Source organism: Etheostoma cragini, chromosome 1 (genome assembly GCF_013103735.1).
Source record: "Etheostoma cragini isolate CJK2018 chromosome 1, CSU_Ecrag_1.0, whole genome shotgun sequence".
Classification (NCBI taxonomy): domain Eukaryota; kingdom Metazoa; phylum Chordata; class Actinopteri; order Perciformes; family Percidae; genus Etheostoma; species Etheostoma cragini.
The window spans coordinates 33,143,443-33,163,830 of record NC_048407.1 but is presented as its reverse complement, the minus strand read 5'-3'; the positions used below and the strand labels follow the sequence as shown (position 1 = coordinate 33,163,830).

The 20,388-nt window shown below is 41.9% G+C and overlaps 2 protein-coding genes across 2 annotated transcripts; both read right to left on the bottom strand.

The window, feature by feature from the left end:
* Positions 1–492: 492 nt before the first annotated feature.
* LOC117955233 (putative cell agglutination protein SPAPB2C8.01) lies at positions 493–6,723 on the bottom strand. The gene is made up of 19 exons (XM_034889604.1): positions 6,701–6,723; positions 6,141–6,193; positions 5,973–6,059; positions 5,641–5,768; positions 5,392–5,532; positions 5,251–5,322; positions 4,984–5,154; positions 4,779–4,875; positions 4,488–4,702; positions 4,256–4,406; positions 3,813–4,015; positions 3,604–3,718; positions 3,328–3,533; positions 3,126–3,240; positions 2,882–3,054; positions 2,705–2,793; positions 2,516–2,625; positions 903–2,437; positions 493–516 (listed from the first exon to the last, which is right to left on the bottom strand). Exons 1-19 carry the CDS (start codon positions 6,721–6,723, stop codon positions 493–495), a joined length of 3,708 nt encoding a protein of 1,235 aa, XP_034745495.1.
* A 1,893-nt stretch (positions 6,724–8,616) lies between these two features.
* On the bottom strand, positions 8,617–18,556 carry LOC117935848. The gene is made up of 15 exons (XM_034858445.1): positions 18,387–18,556; positions 17,688–17,878; positions 17,150–17,314; positions 16,150–16,291; positions 15,542–15,696; positions 14,784–15,475; positions 14,068–14,212; positions 13,766–13,909; positions 13,582–13,640; positions 13,260–13,447; positions 12,019–12,413; positions 11,832–11,928; positions 10,624–10,804; positions 9,821–10,012; positions 8,617–8,629 (listed from the first exon to the last, which is right to left on the bottom strand). The coding sequence occupies exons 1-14, from the start codon at positions 18,516–18,518 to the stop codon at positions 9,876–9,878; spliced, it is 2,823 nt and encodes a 940-aa protein (XP_034714336.1). The 5' UTR covers positions 18,519–18,556; the 3' UTR covers positions 8,617–8,629; positions 9,821–9,875.
* Between the last annotated feature and the right edge of the window lie 1,832 nt (positions 18,557–20,388).

The window sequence follows — 20,388 nt, the reverse complement described above, 5'->3', positions numbered from 1 at the left end:
TTACGCATGACAATTCACATTGACATTTGTTAATTGGTTGCCAGTAGGCATATTTTCAACTCTAGTCCTTTGGCAAGGCGTTTTAGACCACACTTCAAGATTCATCTCCCAGTTACCTTGCAGCTCCTCTAAGAGCTGGAGCACAGCCTCAGGGCTCAGACTCTTAACTTAAAACTAAAGACGTTGATGCAAGCATTTTACCAACATGTGTAACGTTGGTCTTATTTTACTTGGCATTGCAGTCAGGAAATGTCCTTTGTCACCATGTAAAGCACTAACTTTATACAGCACTGAACCTTTGTGGTTTAGTCTCAAACCCTCAGGCTAGGTCCAACCTAGCAGCTCAAGGATCCTGTGCAGTGTTAAGTTTGCAACATAATTCTTTGAGTGAATTTAGGTCCATAGATTTTTTTTATGTAGTCACAATGACCAGTCAAGAGCATTTAAGATACAAATTTATTGAAGTTTCCATTTAAAAGTCATGGAGTCACTTTAGCGTTGATGACCCTCTGGCTCCTGTTGAGAAAAATTAAACAGAATGACACAAGACAGAATCAAATTTCAGGTAACCAAATTTCAGATAAGAGACAAACTTACCTCTAATATTATTTATAAAGCCCTGATGCTGTCATTGAGACATCATTTAAAAAGCTGGACGCTTTCGTTGAGACATCATTTAAAAAGTCAGTTAATTTCTTTGAGATGTTGTTTAAAAAGCTGGATACTTGCTGTGAGACAGTGGTTTGAAAGATGGATACTTTCTTTGAGACATCGTTTGGAGTGCCAGATAATTTGATGTACTGAGGAGAAGGCTGGAAAGCAGGTTGCATTGAAAAGCATCTTCGGGTGCATCTGGTAGTGGCCACTGGTGTTTGAAGTGCTGTGGTGGGCTTAATGGTTACTTCCTTTGAGATGTCGTTTGGATAGCTGGCAGCTTTGGACGCAACAGAAGGCTGGAAAGCAGGTTGCAATGCAAAACATCTGCGGGTGCATCTGGTAGTGGCCACTGGTGTCTGAAGCACTGTAGTGGGATTAATGGTCTTTGAGACAGTGCCTGGAATGCTTGAGGCGGTACCAGGAATGCTAGAGCTGTTGCTAGTGACTGTGCCCGGAACGTTAGCAATGGTGCTCAAGCCTGTGCCGGACATGCTACCGATATTGCTAGAAACTGCGTCTGGCATGCTAGTGATGGTGCCTGGAATGCTAGAGGCTGTGCCTGGAATGCTAGAGCTGTTGCTAGTGGCGGTGCCCAGAACGCTCGCAACTGGGCCTGGAACGCTAGCAACTGGGCCTGAAACGCTAGCAACTGGGCCTGAAACGCTAGCAACTGGGCCTGAAACGCTAGCAACTGGGCCTGGAACGCTAGAAATGTTGCTTAAGGCTGTGCTTGATACAGTGCCTGGAATGCTACCAGTGTTCAAGACTGTGCCTGTTATGCTAGAGCTGTTGCTTGATCCAGTGCCTGGAACACCAACAACTGTGCTTGAGACAGTGCCTGGAATGCTAGAGATGTTGCTAGTGACAGTGCCTGGAACGCTAGCAACTGTGCTCAAGCCTGTGCCCGGCCTGCTACCGATGTTGCCTGGAATGCTAGCGAAGGTGCCTGATATATTAGAGATGGTGCTAGAGGCAGTGGTTGCTACAGTGCCTGGAATGCTAGTGACAGTGCCTGGCATGCTAGGGATGTTGCTCAAGATGGTGCCTGGAATGCTAGAGATGCGGCTAGTGATGGTACCCGGACCGCTAGCAACTGTGCTCAAGCCTGTGTGTTGAATGCTAGCAATGGTGCCTGGAAAGCTAGCGATGGTGCTAGAGGCGGTGATTGGTCCAGTGCCTGGAACACTGACAGTGCCTGTAACGCTAGCAACTGCGCTCAAGCCTGTGCCTGGAATGCTAGTGACGGTGCCTGGCATGCTAGAAATGTTGCTTGATATAGTGCCTGGAACGCTACTATTGCTAGTGACTGTGCCCGGAAGGCTAGCAATGGTGCTCAAGCCTGTGCCTGGCATGCTAGTGATGTTGCTAGAAACTGCGTCTGGCATGCTAGCGATGGTGCCTGGTATGCTAGAGCCTGTGCCTGGCATACTAGAGATGGTGGTTGATACAGTCCCTGGAATGCTAGTGACAGTGCCTGGAATGCTACTAATGTTAAAGACTGTGCCTGGAACGCTAGAGATGCTGCTTGAGACAGTACCCAGAATGCTAGCAACTGGGCCTTGAATGCTAGCAATGGTGCCTGGAAAGCTAGTGATGTTGCTAGAGGCAGTGATTAATACAGTGCCTGGAATGCTAGAGGTGGTGCTTGAGACATCTTTTGGAAAGCTAGATACATTAAAATACTTAGTAGAAGGCCAGTGAGCAGGTTTAGTTGAAACATTTCTTTGAGTGGATGACGTTTGAGGCACTGTAGGGGGCTTGATGGTGGGACCCAGTAGACCTAGAAAGACCAGACAGATGTTGTCATGTGATAATGTATATTAAGGATGTGTTTTAATTCAACAGGTAAACCACCAACCTTCAGTGGAGCCTGCAGAATGCACAATACGACCAACACCAGCTGCATCAGACTGAAACCTGTATACTGAGAGTAGTCCAGCCAGAGCATATGTACACTGGATTGTCACCCTACCAGACAAGAACATATGGTTGTTTGCATTAAGTTGAGGGAGTTGTAGTAGCCAAAACAGTTGGGTTGAAAACCTACCTGTCAAAATAATTGCTGGAGACAGTTGGCACATTCAACTCCTTGCTGAAGAAGATCTCGTTTTTGTAAGTCACAGACTCCTCGCCAAGCTGGAGAAACCAAGCATAACATTTGGGTATTCATATTGCCAGATGTAAAATTGTGAAGGAGTTCAGTTACATTAGTAAGCAGCAGTACCTTGACTGTGGATCCACAGCTGTTGATTGGAAAGGAGAACAGAGCCCTGGTGCCGTCCATCTCTTTGGGTCTACAGTTTTTGTCTACCAGGTGGATTCTAGCAGGAACTCCTTCACTTGCGATGGCCAGAGACAAGTCAGCCACCACAGTTATCCTGCCATCAGCCGAACATACTGCAGAGAACTGAGTTTTAGCACTTGTGTCAACCATATGAGGATCTGTAGTTTATTAAAAAGATCCTTACCAATGAGTTCAGTAGCAGAGAACTGACAAGTCTGGACAGTGGAAATTTGGACCTCGGTTTCACGATTCCGCATGAGGAGCTCAAAAGTGCCAACGAAGTCCTTTAAAGTAATGTTCTACAAACACATGCAGCGCATTGACTGATGTCAATGTGTAATACGTCCCACTAAAATGAAAGTGTTGATGCTCTAGTGTCATCTCACCTTGTACTTGTAGCCATGAGTGAAGATTGGCACCTCGAGCAGCAGTCTCTGGCTATTGTTGCTCATGATGTAGCCGTACTTGGCTGCCAGCTCTGATGTCAGCAGCTCTGAGCCTATACTGATCTCCCACAAGGGGAGAATAGGCCGGTGGTCCAGTTTAAAGCTGATGCCAGACTCCGAACAGACAGCATTAAGGGCTGAAGGGGCTGTGAAGACACCAGTGTTACTGCTTCATACACTACAAGGATTGACCAGGGATAAAAATAAGAGACTTACAGGCATCGGTTACCACCATCACAGATGCTAGTTGGTAAAAGGGCTCATTTTCAGGCAGAACAGTCAGGGTGTAGTTGATGTCCAGCCTGTGCTGAATTGTTGCATCTTTGATTAACTAGACACAAAAAAAAGGTATAGTCAAGCAGGATGAAGTTGCCATGTGTAAAACATGACCTCTGGAGACGCCACACAACACCAAGACCTTTTACCTTCTGCATGACAACAGGGTCATCAAAAGGCACCTTCAGAACGTAGCCATGAGTGTGGTTGGGATAGACTACTTTTGTGATGTTGTGGCTGCTTGCATTTGTAAAGGCAAATTCCTGTCCATTCAAATTAATGGCAACCAACTCAACATCTGCAGGGATGCCCCCGAGGTAGGCCGTGAAGGCGTGCGCCTCAAAAACCGTTCCTGAAACGAAAAACTATTCAGATTCTGGTTTCAACTTTGAAAGTTTCCTTGTGATAGCTGAATCAAGCTTCGTGTACCAGGGTCTTTATTTTCTTTGCCCACTAAGTTCAATTGGTTGAAGATATACTGACTACCAATGCCTTAGGCATTTCTCTTAAGTGTGCATCTAGTGGGCTCAGATCTTAATGACACTGGTTAATGAAGCTTCATCCATCTCTACAAGTGCCTGGATAGACTTACTATTTTCTGTGAAAATCGGGCATGGCAGCAAGGGAGTTGCCAGAGTCCTGTGAACACGAAGTCTGGTGTCACCATGATCTTCATCCATTGAGATTTGCTCCAAGTAGAGATTAAAGATGGAGAACTCATAGAGGTTCCCAGATGCAATGCTCTGTGAAAGAAAACAAGGTCTCAGGAAAATTTAAATTTGAAACTGACTCACATGTTTAATGAAATAGCAATGCCTCCTGACCTTTCTATACACTCCTTCAGCCTTATAGGGGATGCTGATCTCAACTGTGGAGTTGTGCCGCGTCGCAATGTAGCCCCTCTTCTCCGCAACTGGCTGCGGCACAAGTTCACCATCGACGCCAATGTTGACCTGCATCTGGTTTAGATCCGACACCCATGGATGCGGCACCTCAGAAGCTTCCCAAGTAATGTAACCTTTGTTATATGATCCTTTATCTGAGAGACATTACACCAGTATTAGAGTTATGTCAACGGGGAAAAAAGCCATAGCATAAGAGATTGTAATACTGACGCATGGAGCAAGCAGCCACCAGGTCAACCACGACTGAAACCCAGCTTAGTCGGGACAATAGGGTTGCATGGACCACCTCTACTGGAACACCATTCACCTGGGGGGTGCAATACACAATGAACTGCTTTACGCAAAATATACCGTTCTGGAATTTCCCCCCCCTTAAAAGTGACTAGATGCACTAAACTCTGCATCAGTGGTTTACCTCCGTGGTGTATGAGTCAGGTTGTCCATACGGAGTACGAAATACAAGCCTTCCATCTGTCAAGTCAAATGTGTATCCATGCATCTTAGCCGTGTTGAGGCTAATGGGAAACAACCCTGGCTGCTCCCTCTGAAACATCACCTGCCAATCTGAAGAGGCTGAGGCATAGGCCTGAAAAAAGCACATTGTTAAACCGTGTATATACACACAAACATGTGATGCATGTTATCCAAATGACAAATTTCCCAGAAGACCTGTCAAACATACCCTTTTGAAAATAGTATCCCAGTCAGCCTTCTTTGTCCCAGTTGGACAGGCCACATCACTCCTCACAGACACCTGCAAAGAAACAGAGTTAGTTAAAAATTGGGAAATTGTCCGTTTTACATAAGATGCAACCAAGCTTACTTCCATGTAGTTGACCTCACAGGTGACTTCTTTGGGAGACCAGGGAAGAGGGGGAGAACAGGTTTGGGTCAAAGCATAGGTGACTTCCTTTCCTTTCTGTGTCATAATCAGGTTGATGTTGAATGTGAACACTTCATCCTCCTGAAATATCCAGTCAAATGAGATTTATGAAAACACGTGTCCCTTTTAAAAAAAATAAAAAACACTGTAAAAATAACCCAAAACGTTTTGTAGGCCATTTGTACTGACCTTGTTGTCAGTGTGGCAACTGAAGTAAGAGGCTCGGAGCGCCAGATGTTCCAATGCAGGGACCACACTGACACTGTAGCCACACTTTGCTGCATATTCCTTAGTGATGGGGTACACACCGGTCTCATCTGAAAGACAAATTCCCGTTTTGTCTGCTCAAACAAAGTTTTCATTCTATTTAGTGAAATACCTGGGTTTAATTGTCAGATTTACTGAAATTAAACACCTGCCAGGTCAATCCTTACAAAATAAGATTAAATAGCCACTGTAGCTCAATAGTGTGAGCACACATGGTTTCTGACCCCTAGCTTGTAACGCTGTGCAGAACTTACCAACCGCCTCAAAGGAAGGTTCATTCCCAGAGTAGGAGAGATCAACAGCTATCATGAAGTAACGATCACGACACTCCATATGAACTCCTGCATGAACAAATGGGTTTAAATTTAAACATATGCACTGAGGACTCACACACACGTTTAAGCAGATGTTTTAGTTCTTACCATTGGGAATATCACATTTTGCAGTTGTCCACACAGACAGGAGCAAGGTTACACTGGTAAGACAAATTATGTATTAAAATCGTAAGGTGCACTAATGGCAACAAACTATCCGGAGCCGTTGTTATACAGTTTCTTCAACTGTGTTTATTATTTTAGGTAGTTATTATCACGTTTATTCAAGAGTCCATATCCGCGGAAGGGAGGATTTTTATTCGTTATTTGACACTATAAAAAACATTCACTGACCTCAAGCTTTTTTTTGTACTTCTGGTTACCGGCATTTAATTTGCATATCAGCTAAATACTTAGTTTCACCCAAAACATTTAGATTTAACATTTATATTTAGCATTTAGATTTAACATTTAGGTGAAACATTTAATATATTTCCAAATATTGTTGTAAATGTGCAAGAAAGTGACCCTCAAAATTTCATACCATTTTTAAACATTATTTAAAGCTAAAATGTGACAAAATGTCGCCATTATTTTCAGCGTGAGGCGCATTACAAACGGCGCCCCATAACAAACAGCTTGTAATTTGACATGACTCTGCAACTTACCTGAGACAAATCCCAAAAGCCATAGCCACTGATGTTTGCAGTGTCTAAAGCTAGTCCAGCTGCTAGCAAACTACACCTGCTAACCAATACACTAAAACAAACCACTTGCTTGTATATCCTGGCCTTACTGGCACGATGTGCTGCTGTCTGCTACACACCAGCTTTTATAAGTCTACCCTGAGAGTCAAAGAACTCCTAATCAACTGATTGAAAGAACCCTTGAATGCTAATGAGCCACACATGTGGAGGTAACACCTGAGGGCCTCTGATTGGTCGGTGAATAGCCTGACTTTTTGGTGTGTAGCAGACAGCAGATTGGCCCGAGTGTACTGAATGTACTGAATGTAATGAAGTTCCTGGTTTTAATTTTACTCTTTATATTAATGGTGTTGATATTATGAGCAGCAAATGTACTATTAGAATAATAAGCACATTAGAAAACATTTTCTAAATTTAAAGAAAATAACACTTGAAAATAAATGTTTCTGACAAATCCGTTGTAGGCATTTTAAACAACCTGCACTGTTTGTCCGCTTGCGTCTTTAGTTATGATTTGATACTATAAATAAAAATGAATTGAAAAACCCAAATTATTCTATGTAACAGACATTCAGCACCCTCATAGAGGATGATTCTTTTTGACTGTGAGATCGGGAGTCAGATCAGGATCCTTAGATTGAATCATTGAATAAGTGAATTCATGAACAATATATACTGTATATGAGAGACTATTTGTGTTTAACCTGTACAAGAAATACATGTAAATATATCCAAGACACATGCAATGAGCATGTCATGGAACTGCTGAATTAGTAATGACACCTGTTTTGGACCAATGCAGACACTGACTAGAACTACACTACACACTTCAGGTAGAGCATAAGTATTGCAGCTGGTGCGTTGCCAGCTCTGAACAATAGCAGTGCCAGTATTTCAGCATCATGCATTTTAAAAACACAATCATTTGATCATAAACAAAAGGCTTGTTTCATTTCCTGGAATAGGAATTTGACTGGTAACCTTTCCTATATTCTTAGTACAAACATTGTGATAAATCCCAGTCCCACCTTATTTCCCCTGCAGTTGTGTGTATTAAGAATATCTATTAATAGTCTACACCCTTTTGTTCATTAGTATAATGACTTTAGGCAGTTCTGTCATTTAAACGGACCTGCACTTGAATTACTGAAGAAAGAGGGCGTGCAGGGATTGACGCCACACAGCTGCTATAGAATGCACAGAACATGAAATACGTATGTTTTAGGACGCCCACGAGCACCTGGTGACCTGATGTGGTCAGGACAACCTGGAGCTGAACGCTTTTAGGACAGCGGGGATGGTTGTGGACTTTAGGAAGGACGCAGCCCCACAACCCAATTTCACGGACTTTTGTGTTTTAAAAAAGGATCTTAATCTTTAACAGAAAGGTCTAACCCTTTAGAAATCTTTTCCATAATGTTGTCAGACACTTAGAATATTAATCTGAGTCTGTCAGCAGCAAAACGAGCACTTTTCTGAACGTAAATACAAGCTGGACAATTGTCCCATTAACTTACATTGTAGCTTGTTTCTGCCGACTGGAGCGATCTCGTTTAATACTGCGTCAATGTCAAAGGAAGATATGTCCTCATTAGTTATTCTTGTGTCTGAGTCTCAAGGAGCTGTTGCAGAAACAAGCCTTGAGCAATAAAGCAAAAGCTGTCAGTAGTTCAGTAAACATGTACAACATTACAATTAGGATTTTTTATCTTGAAACATTCTCCTCTGAGGTGTAGTGGAGTGGAGTATGAAGTGGCAGCAGGGGTGGGTCTAGGATCAGACCTTGGGGGGCTCAGCCCCTAATGAGAACAGCTCTAGGTCTAGTGTCTCCGTTTTAAGTTTTACAAAAGTAAAAACATTACTTGTTTTGGAGGTAAATACGCTTCTGAGCTGAAAATGTCCCCGGATTTTGTTTGAGAAATCTGTTCACCTTACTCTACAGACAACATTGTGGAGTCCCGCCGCTTTCTGGGCGTCATCTTCTCCGAGGACCTCAAAAAAGCCCAGCAGAGGCTGTACTTCCTGCCACAGTTTAACCTGTCAAAGACTATGATGGTGCACTTCTACACTGCTATCATTGAGGGTAGGGCTGCACAATATATAGATTTTTTTATCGGCATCACAATATCAGCCACATCATACAAATTGCAAAAAGCTGCGACATATGGAGTTACACATTTGGGGATTTTTTGTGTTGGTTCGCAGAAAATAACAACACATGACAATGTTACTGTAGACCAGGGGTCTTCAACGTTTTCCAGGCCAAGGACCCCCAAACTGATGGCGAGATGGAGCGGGGACCCCCTAATTATATATATTGTATAAAATTGTGTTATATCAAACTGGTCCTATAGTGCCATGTGTGCATTGATGACTGAAAGACATCTACAGTGTGTTGAATTCATGTTAATGTGTATTTAAAGACATTTCAATTGGTGGAAAAAATTGCAGGGGGGGGGGGAATATAAAAAAAAGTCTAATCAACCAAAACTTTTGCGACCCCCATGCAGTACCTCCGCGGACCCCCTAGGGGTCGCGGACCCCCTGTTGAAGACCCCTGCTGTAGACAAAACAAAACCAAACAAATAAGGTGACACCAAAAATTAACCAATATTTTGTGTGTTGTTCATTATTAGGCACTAAAATGTGTGTTTCACACCTTAAAGGCAAAAAATGTATAATGTATAAAAGTCAAGGCAGGCATTATTTTATTATTTAGACAGACATTTGAATCATACTTTATCAGCAAGTTGATATATATCAAGTGACTAAAAATGTTTCCCTAAAACCCCTAAAAGAATTTTATTGCCCACAGGAATTTTCTTTTTACTAAATTTCCAAGCAGCTGATGTTTTTTTTCTGATAATGTTTTTATGGTCGAAAGGCTTGAAATGTCAACGTGTTTTTGAAAAAAGGAACAAAGCCGGACATGCATCGAATCATCTCAATGCATGAATGCAAAAAAGGAGAGATATTCTGATTACATGCTGTCTTGCATGTAAACGCAAACTACTACTAACCTAAAAAAGATACAAAAGAGATAGAAAAAACATTGGATATAGCAGTAAAAAAACACATTACACTGTAGCTGAGATCTTCCTCATAATCAGACTGGATCAAGATGGCGTCTCTTTCTTCAGTCTGTCTCAGAGGTTGGCAGCGGTTGGTATTTAGCTTTGGACCTCCTCGATCTGTAGATCACCACCCCGCATGCCAGGAGGCAGCCAACGATAAAGATGATGTTCAGGCCCATGTTCAGGCTCGGGCCAGATGCTGAAATGGAAAAAAAACAGACTAAAATTTAGATCAGTAACATGATTAATGTATAATTATATATCAGGCCAGTGGGAATAGCTATGTCCAATCATAAAACACATTACAACTAAATATAAGATTTGAGTGTTTGGATTAATCAGCATCATCATCTCCCTGATTGTGTATTTGCACTCTAATTTAATTTACATACACTACCGGTCAAAAGTTTGGGGTCGCTCACAAATTCCCATTGGACTCCATTATAGACAGAATCCCAGCTGAGATCAGTTGCCTTGTTTTTTTAACCAGGGCAGCAGTTTCCAGATTAGATTATGTGCTTACATAATTGCAAAAGGGTTGTTTATTGTTTTCTTAGTTGGTTTTTTAAAACAATATCAGATTAGTAAACATAATGAGCCTTTGGAACATTGGATGAATGGTTGCTGATAATGGGAAATGTAGATATTGCATTAAAGATCAGCCCCCCCCCACCCAGATCAGCTGGTATTCTGTCTATAATGGAGTGAAATGGAAATTTGTAAGTGACCCCAAACTTTTGACCGGTAGTGTACATGACCCCAGTGTATCTGGTAACTTGATTGTATATGTTGGTGCATGTGCATACTCACCTGGGCTGTCAGATGCTTTAGCCAGGTGCAAAGGTCCCTGGGAAATGGTGTGGCGGGACGTCTGGGCCACAGCTTCTCTTCTGACTCGAGGGTTCCCTGAGTAGGAGTCGATGCATCCCTGAGAGCACCTGCTCCCGGGAACGCCGGTCTCACACAGGATGACCGAGCAAGTGATGTACACCTGCAGACACACAGAGTTGTAAAAAGTTATTTGTACTTTTTAAATAAAGTAAATAAAGACAATTGTACAAGTCATTTAATTAAGCTTAGCGTTAGTTCACGCAGTACACGGAAGTCATTCGCCCTCTCATTAAATTATCATTCCTATCATCCATCCATCCATCCATCCATCTTCATCCGCTTATCCGGTATCAGGTCTCGGGGGCAGCAGTTCCAGCAGGTGACCCCAAACTTCCCTTTCCCGAGCCACATCAACCAGCTCCGACTGGGGGATCCCGAGGCGTTCCCAGGCCAGGTTGGAGATATAATCTCTCCACCTAGTCCTGGGTCTTCCCCGAGGCCTCCTCCCAGCTGGACGTGCGTTGACCACCTCGGGAGGCGCCCAGGAGGCATCCTTACCAGATGCCCGAACCACCTCAACTGGCTCCTATCTCTAAGGGAGACGCCAGCCCCCCCCTCCTGAGGAAATCCATTTCAGCCACTTGTACCCTGGATCTCGTATCATTTCTATCATACACACACCAAGTCATTCTCACATCAAGGCAGTCCCAAGTGTTCTGTTCTGTCCCAACTGTAACTGTTCAAAGTCCTATCCTCAATCAAAGTTTAAAATGGTTTTCAATGTCTTTCTGTTGGCTCACTATTTTTCTTTTTTTTTACCCAGGGGGGTTTCTGCATGGTTCTTTCTGTCCCAGCTTAGTATTCTGCTAGCGGGTCCAGGGAGCCGTATCAAGAGCACTAAGTTTAATTGTTTTTTCATTTAGTGCAATAAATGTTTAAATCTATGATGAGAGTGTTTCTGACTGAACTGCTTAAATCTGATATTTTAACACCAACATAAGGGTTTTTCTGTCAGGTATTTTCCAACAGTGGGACATGTTGCATTCACACCAAATTGATGCCATTTAAAAAAGATGAATAATTGTATTTGTTGAAAAGGCAGAGGGGTTAAAAATGTAAAAGTATGCTTTGGTTTTAAAGTTGTTGTTTTTTACAATCATTATACATGTTTTTTAAAGTAACCTTACCTCTTCATGAGCACCGATGAACTCAAAAGCCTCCATTCCAAATCTGAATTGAGATTTGGAGCCGTTGTAGATTCTCACCGTGTTGTCTTTAACACACCTGTGGCATGAAGCAGTAAAATGTTTATTAACTGGAAAAAAAGGAACTTTTCTGGTACCAAACACAAGCCTTTTCATTGCCTACGCCTACCCGTTATCGATGATGGTGTAGCTGATGCGAGAGTTTGGGTTGTCATATGGAGTCGCCTTGCAGGACTCCACAAACAGCTCCACGTTGGGGATGGAAGAGGTCGCCTCGATCTGCATGAAGATCATCTGTTTGAGGTACACCTCCACTGGGTAAGTGCTGCTATTAATTTGTTTTCTGAACCGCGGGCTCTGGAAGAATTCAAACTGGAAGGTGAAAGCCCCGAAGCCCTTCTCCGTGAAGACGTACGGGTTCTTGTGCGTGAATCCCAGCGTCAGGTTGGTCCGCTTTGGATAGGCGCAGGAAAAGACGATCTCCACGTCATTTTGTCTGGAAATGACTTGAGCTGGGTCACCGGATGTGATCATGTTTTTGAAGATGATGTTGTTTTCATCCTCCTGAAAATGAAAGAGAATATAATAAGGACAGGGATCAATAGGAATTGTTGTTTACCACTACAAGTCAATACTTAAATAGTGACATCTAAATGTCAGACAGTCTTATTAGACTAAAGAACACAGTTTAGAGACTGATATCAAAAATAAAATGCATTACAAATCTATTTTTATAACCAAAAAGTTGTTAAAGTAGAGTTTGGGCACCAGTTGACCAAAATGGTCCGTTTATATCTTGGCTAGCAGTTAGCTTCAGCTAGTAGCACTTCTGCTACTGTGGTGTTGGTTTCAAAAATCCACAGTCTATTTTGGCCAATTCTGGTGAGCCATTCATAACTAGTCATAAGTCTAGCTACCAAGAATGCTGACTTTACATCGCTCTCCAATAAAGACAATTTAGCTATCAGAGCCAAACTGCAAAAACATAAACCTGAGTAGCCGAAAAACAAAGAAAGAAGTTGTACTAAACCAAATAGTTGTAAGCCTGGAACCAAGCCAACCAACTACGAGATGAGATGTCACTATTAAACAAGATTTTGTGCAAAAGAACATTTTGAAAATGGAAAAAGGCAAAAGTACAAGAACATTGTACATTAACAACCAAAGAATTCAACGGTAGCAAATCGCTAGTTGGTTTGTGGGTTCGGTAACCATTTCCATAGTAACAGGGAGTTACCAAAACAGAGACGTTGCTATCACGCTTCAGACTGTGGGTAGTGTACTACAGACTTCTACAGGGGAATGGGATTTTCACTTGTAAAACCACACTGTTGAGTTCTTTGATTGAAATAATTACTGGATAAAACCCAGATGTGGCACTCAGATGTTGTACAGTTTTGCGTCCTTTACCTCTACGGTGGTTCCACATGTGTTCAGCGACATGACAGCCACCAGGTGGGTTGAGTTGGAGCGTGTTTTCAGGTCACAGGCAGCATCGCTAAAGTCTTTCAGATGCAAGTTGGCCTCGTTGCGTTTTATGAGTGAGGTCTTCTCCACTTCCACCGTTATCGTTGTTTCATTGCATGTCACAGTGGTCTCTGAAAAAAGGGTCAACATTTATTTGTGTTGGTAAATAACGTTGAACATGAAGTCATATCTGCTTCATGACAAACATACGCAACCCATTCATTAAAAGAATTTAAACTATATCCCAAAAATAAAGTCAACTAACCATCGGACCCCACATCCACGATCACACAACGTGGCTCTGATTGAAAGACTTGGTAGTACCTAGAATATAACATTGGAGACAATGGATAGTTTAATAATATGAATTTTTGTGCCATAGAATTGATGATGCAATTAGTTGATGCAAAGATATATAAAAATAAAGACTATTAGGTATACAAACTCACATGTCTCTTGCTTCCGAAACGAAGCAAATGGGAAAATGATCATTCAAATCATTTTGAGTTGGTATCCACTTTATGATAAATTCTTCTGTGGAGATTCTCTGCTTCCAAATGCCCTGTGGTCCAGTGACAATCAAGTCATGAATCCTACAGGAGAAACAATGCTTTCATAACTTAGAAATGGGTAACATTCTTCCAAAGGAGATTTAAAAACGTTGTCAGAAGTGTAATAATGGTGCACATTACATTGATGTATAAAAAAAAACATTTCTGCAAAATTACACAATGATTTTACTATTCCTTACGTGGTGTATTGTGCTTCGGATTTGACTTTGATTTCGAGGGTGCGGTTGACATACGCAGGAAGATTCACTCCATTACGCGGAGTTGGTGATGAGAAAACGGGAAAGTAATCCCCATCAAGGCATGAAGGGGCATTGTGATAGTCCACTAAAAATCAGAAGGGAGGAAACTTTAACAAAATAATTTGATAAAATGTTAATAATCAATTTAAACAGGGGTGGAGCTGGTGGAGGAGGGATTCTCAAAAACCCTGAATATATTATATATATAAAATAACTTTGTGACACTTCCCTTAATTTTCTTTGACTGGATCAGTGAATTACTGAAGAAGAAGATCTACTGGGGAATTATAGCCTTATATCCTTAACTCTCAAGATTAGCAATGCTATTTTTGCCGTTACGTTATGTAACTCAAAAACAGTATCACACAATTTCTGCCTCTTTTTAGCTGAGAAGAGTGAAACTTAGTCAGCCATTAACATTTGTTGTGTTCTGTGTTTAAAATGACAAAGACAGTCAAAGAGCTATTGGACACAAATCAGGATGTCAGGTCTACAGAATCAATGTTAAGGTATTCTAAAATTAAATGGCTTGAAAAGTAGCACATGTATCTGCTGCATTATGGTGCATGCCCGGGACTCCCTATATGGGTTTGTTGTGCTGTTAACAATGTCTGGCTCCAACCCTGTTGTTTTTAATATATAGAACATGACCATACCATAAACAGTAAACTGCAGAGGAAGCTGGCTCAAAGGAGCAATTGTTGCTCGGTAAGGCTGTACGGTTGTTGGAGCGGCTGTTGTTGGAGCGGCCGTTGTTGGAGCGGCTGTTGTTGGAGCGGCTGTTGTTCTACCGACTGTTGTTGGAGCGGCTGTTGTTGGAGCGGGCGTTGTTGGAGCGGCTGTTGTTGGAGCCACCGTTGTTGGAGCGCGCGTTGTTGGAGCGGCTGTTGTTGGAGCGGCTGTTGTTGGAGCTGCTGTTGTTGGAGCGGCTGTTGTTGGTGCTGCTGTTGTTGGAGCTGCTGTTGTTGGAGCGGCTGTTGTTGGAGCGGCTGTTGTTGGAGCTGCTGTTGTTGGAGCGGCTGTTGTTGGAGCTGCTGTTGTTGGAGCGGCTGTTGTTGGAGCCACCGTTGTAGGTGCTGCTGTTGTTGGAGCGGCTGTTGTTGGAGCTGCCGTTGTAGGTGCTGCTGTTGTTCGTGCTGCTGTTGTTGGAGCTGCTGTTGTTCGTGCTGCTGTTGTTGGAGCTGCTGTTGTTGGAGCTGCTGTCGTTGGAGCAGCTGTTGTTGGAGCTGCTGTCGTTGGAGCGGCTGTTGTTGGAACCACCGTTGTTGGAGCAGCTGTTGTTGGAGCTGCTGTTGTTGGAGCGGCTGTTGTTGGTGCTGCTGTTGTTGGAGCGGCTGTTGTTGGTGCTGCTGTTGTTGGAGCGGCTGTTGTAGGTGCTGGTGTTGTTGGAGTGGCTGTTGTTTGTTCTGCGGTTCGTTTGCGCCTCAACTCTGAAAGAGGGTGCTTTGTCGTGTAGGATCCATCAGAGTAGGACAGGGTAATGGGTTTGTTGGGAAAGTCCTCCACCACGAGCTCAATGGGATGGGTTCCATATTGATTACTGTTTATGTACTTTAGGGTGCAGGAGTTCTGACAAGAAGGAGAGATACAGTACTTTTATATACAATATACATTACAACAACACAGTCTCACTCCCAGGGCATTATAAACTGATGCTTGATCATGTGCCTTTGGTGCAAAAAGTATCCTTTAGCGTGCATCAGATGCAGGTAGCTTTCAACTAATTCAGATGCAATTCCGTTTAAGGATTCAGGTTATTCTGAGTCACTCACTAAACTGATCCAGGTTGTGCGAGCCCCTTGATTCCCAAAGGGAATAAATGTATATATGCATTTTTAAATCGATTGACCTAATTTTGAAATGCTACATCTATACACCAAACCCATAACCTATAAGCATGTTATTTCAAAATTGAAAGAATGGCTCATCAAGAAATCATGAGTCATCGTGACTCCATCGTGACGTCCTTCTAGATAGATAGATAGATAGATAGATAGATAGAAACTTTGGCCAACTCCTTACCTGATCGAAAGAGAAACCTGCAGTCAGACCACACAGCCCACACTCATTTGTATTTGGGTTTGTTGGTACCCTGCATCTGACTTTGTCACCATCAGGATCAAAAACCGCCATGTTGTATGTTCGTGGGCAGTTCCTCGGTACTCTGTAACATGTGAACTCAATCAGAAAGTCTGTGTCTTCATCGTCCACCATCATGAAGATTTGTCTTTGACTAGACCTTTGCAGAATTTAACATTACTAGTACACTTGCCATTTAAGAGGGAGTCAGTGAGATGGAGAAAGAGAGCTCTCTTTGCCCGTCTGCTCCGAGATGACGTCACCATCTGCTATGTATAGTGTTAGGCTTTTGTTTTGATGTCTGGTCTAGGCAAAAATGCCTTATTATTGCTTTTTTGTGTGAAGTGGATTGGATAATGGACTATAACCAATGGGTGATGTCACAGATGCTACGTCAACTACTTTTACAGTCTGTTAATGTGACAATAGTAAAAATCATACCTGCCGTATTAACAATCTCCTAAATATTCTGTATATTCTAGCACCAAAACAGTTTAATCCACTAATTACACTGTAAATAATGGCTGTGAAATCTCCAGTCATTTCCTTTAGATTTCACAGTAACACTACTGTATATGATTTTTACAGTAGAATGCTGTAAAGTTTACATGACAAAATCACAGTAGTCTAATTAATACAGTTGAAATCACAGTAGTAAAAGAATTACTGTAAAAAAAATCACAATATAGCCACTATGGTACTGTAAATAGTAAACTACTGTATGTTTTACTTTTTTATCTTATGCTGTGTTTAATTGTTTTGTATTGTACAATTAATACATGAAATACTTTAAATGTAAGTACGGTACCTTTACTGTAAAGAAATTCACAGTAATTTGCTAATTGTTCCCAGGAAGTTACTGTAAATTTTACGTTACATTTGTTACAGTGTAGTTAAAGAAGCTACATGCATTTTCTTCATAGTAAACAGCGTGTGTTATTACCTGAGAACAGGTAACATAGCAGTGACGGGGGAGCTGTTAGATTCACCAGTATCAGATCGGGTTCCCAGGTCCACATGTGCCGTCATTACCCAGTTACCAAATGAGCTTCTGAAGTTTGATGCCCAGAAGCCCAGACCATAGTAGGAATTGACGTAAGTGGGGTATCTGTGGGAAGAAATATTTGAATAATGAGTACAATATAGCACATAATTATAAATAAAATGGCACAGTGGTAAGTAACAATCAGATGTTTGATCCAAACTATTTTCACATATTCTTAATTACCATACAAATGTTGGAAATTTCTTAGTCAGTGATTGGAAATGCAAGCCCAGTTTTTAATATATAATATGTGTAACACAGTCCGCCTAGCGGCTTGATTGAATTAGGTTGACGGGACAAGAGCTCGGACAGAGTGTTTCAGACAGAGGTGCTGCAGCAATGAGCAGTATGAAAATCATAATGTGTTTTTTGAACATCAAAGAATGTGTTCTAGCAGACCCCAAGAGTTAAAATATTTAAATAAGTTATATCTCACTTAATCTCAAAGGGGAGGTTGCTGTTGAGGTTAATTTTGTTGTCCACATCATATTGGCACCAGTTGAAATGCAAGGAATTTATGGCAACAGCTGAGCTGGTGGTTTCAGTCTGGGATCCACAGTCACCAGAGGAGCACGAGTAGTAATTTACATAGCAATAAATGGAAGTTTGTGTGTTGTGGAGTTGCACCTGTAAAAGAAATTATGCAAAGATTACACATGTTGCCATCGACTGTAACACAAAAGTACTACTGGAGCTGCAACCCGATACCGGATAAGCGGCTGAAAATGGATGGGTCGACCCACAATGTGTTGAACTTCAAGCTCGCTAAAAAGTGGAAAAGTAGGTGTTAAATACAGCTGCAAATATGTCAAATATAGTTTTTTTTGGGGGGGCAAAACAAGGCATTTGAGGAAGTTGTCTTGGGCTTTGGGGGAAAACATTTTTCAACCTTTTCTGGCAATTTTATAGACAAAACAACTAATTAAATAATCAAGAAAATAATCAACAGATTAATCCACAATGACACCAGCCAGACTTTAAATTAACGTTTATCTACTAGTCAGCCAACTATCAAAATTGATCATATTTGATTTAAGAGGAGTCTTCTTTTTCTCCAACAATAAAAAAAAAAACATGACTTAATCAGGATGTGTCTGGATACCCTCTAACAAGATTTGCTTTACACCCAACTTACGGTTTGAGTCCCATTTGAGTCCCGTCCTTTTGGGGTGAAGGTCATTGATCCGCCATAGTACGAGTAATACCATGCAGATGCAGACGAGAGCATGAGCAGCAGATGCAGCAGCAGCACGGTGAGAGAAGCCATCCTCCTGAGTGCCTCAACCTCAGCGGGATCCACTGCTTAAGTACTCCTCTACAAGGAAAACTAAACAATAGGTATCTTTCAGTCATATACTGTAAGAATGAAGAATGTAGTCGGACTAGTTTTATCTGTGTTTTCACAGGTGATCAGAATTCATCTTGTCTGGCATCATTAATACTACACACAGAACCAACTTTTGAGAACAGGTTTTACTGTGTTTTTTTCACATGCCCTGCAGCCAACTATAGTTTGAAAAATGTAATAATAATAATCCTATCCCATTTTTACTCAACGTATCGGTGATCTAATAACGTTTTGTGAACACAGTGACTTTTTTTGTATCCTAATCTATCTTCAGTAGACTTGACTACTGTAACGGTGTATTTACAGGTCTCCCTAAAAAGTCAATCAGACAGCTGCAGGTGAATCACAACGCTGCTGCTCGGGTCCTCACTGAGACCAAGAGACTGGATCACATCACTCCAGTCCTCACTAAGACCAAGAGACTGGATCACATCACTCCAGTCCTCACTAAGACCAAGAGACTGGATCACATCACTCCAGTCCTGACTAAGACCAAGAGACCGGATCACATCACTCCAGTCCTCACTAAGACCAAGAGACTGGATCACATCACTCCAGTCCTCACTAAGACCAAGAGACTGGATCACATCACTCCAGTCCTCACTAAGACCAAGAGACTGGATCACATCCCTCCAGTTCTGAAGTTGTTACACTTCCATTCCCTCAAAGAATAGATTTCAAAATACTTTTGCTTGTAAATAAATCACTAAAAGGTTTTGAACTAATGTGCTACTTTACTATGAACCACCCAGACCTCTCAAGTGGTCTGGATCAGGTCTACTTTCTGTCCCCAGAGTCAGAACTAAACAGAGGGAAGAAGCGTTTAAATTTCACGGTTCACATATCTGGAACAAACTCCCAGAAAACTGCAGGTCCGCCGCAACTCTTTCAACCTTTCTTTTTGATGCTGCCTTTTTTAAATAATTGTTCATTTCTTATACTGCACTGTACCTCTTATTATCGTATTTTAGCTGTTGGTAATTGTTGTTGCAATGTGTTATGTAAAACACTTTTAAATGCCCTGTTGCTGAAATATTTAAAAAACAATAAAGCTGCCTTGCCAACTCCAGCACATGGGTCCGGGTTAGTCATCATTTCAGCATGTAGAATGTACTGTTTGATGCCATGCCATGTTCTGAGAAACAGCTTCAGTGCCCATCCTCCTTTGCACCTGCAGGTTTACGGGAAAGCTGCTCACCTTTGTCTTCTCTGTCAGCAGAAATATGACTTAGAAAAACACATGTGCATGTCCATGTGCAACGCATTCCAATGAACAGGTTCAGATGATATGACCGCACAAACAACAATGCACAACCACTTCAGTAAAGCCTTGCAAAATCGTGGGGACCGCCGTCCGGTCACGTGAAAGTTAAGTTTAGTCAAGAACAGATGACTGGGATCTGGGGACCGGTCACTGTGAGGTGAGCTGACAGCGGTCCTTACAGTTAAGTTTAGCTGGTAAAAAGGTTAAATCAATGTGTTTCAGTTGAAGGGAAGTGACAATTAAGTTTGGCTGTTTTTACAGTTAACAGCCAAGAAAACATGAGCTGGGTACTGGTCACTGAGTGGATGGTTGTCACCGCAGCGACAACCGTTACAATTAGACAATAAACAACTTGTTACGATTTGATTATGTAAAAGTCCAATTTTCCCCATGTGTGATGTGACTCATAGTTGGAGCACTTCTGCAGCTTGGGTTGGCATACAACTCTCCCAATGTCATCATCACTACAAACTAGGGCTGTAACGATATGTATACATTATTGAGAAGCTTTATGTCACATTTGCT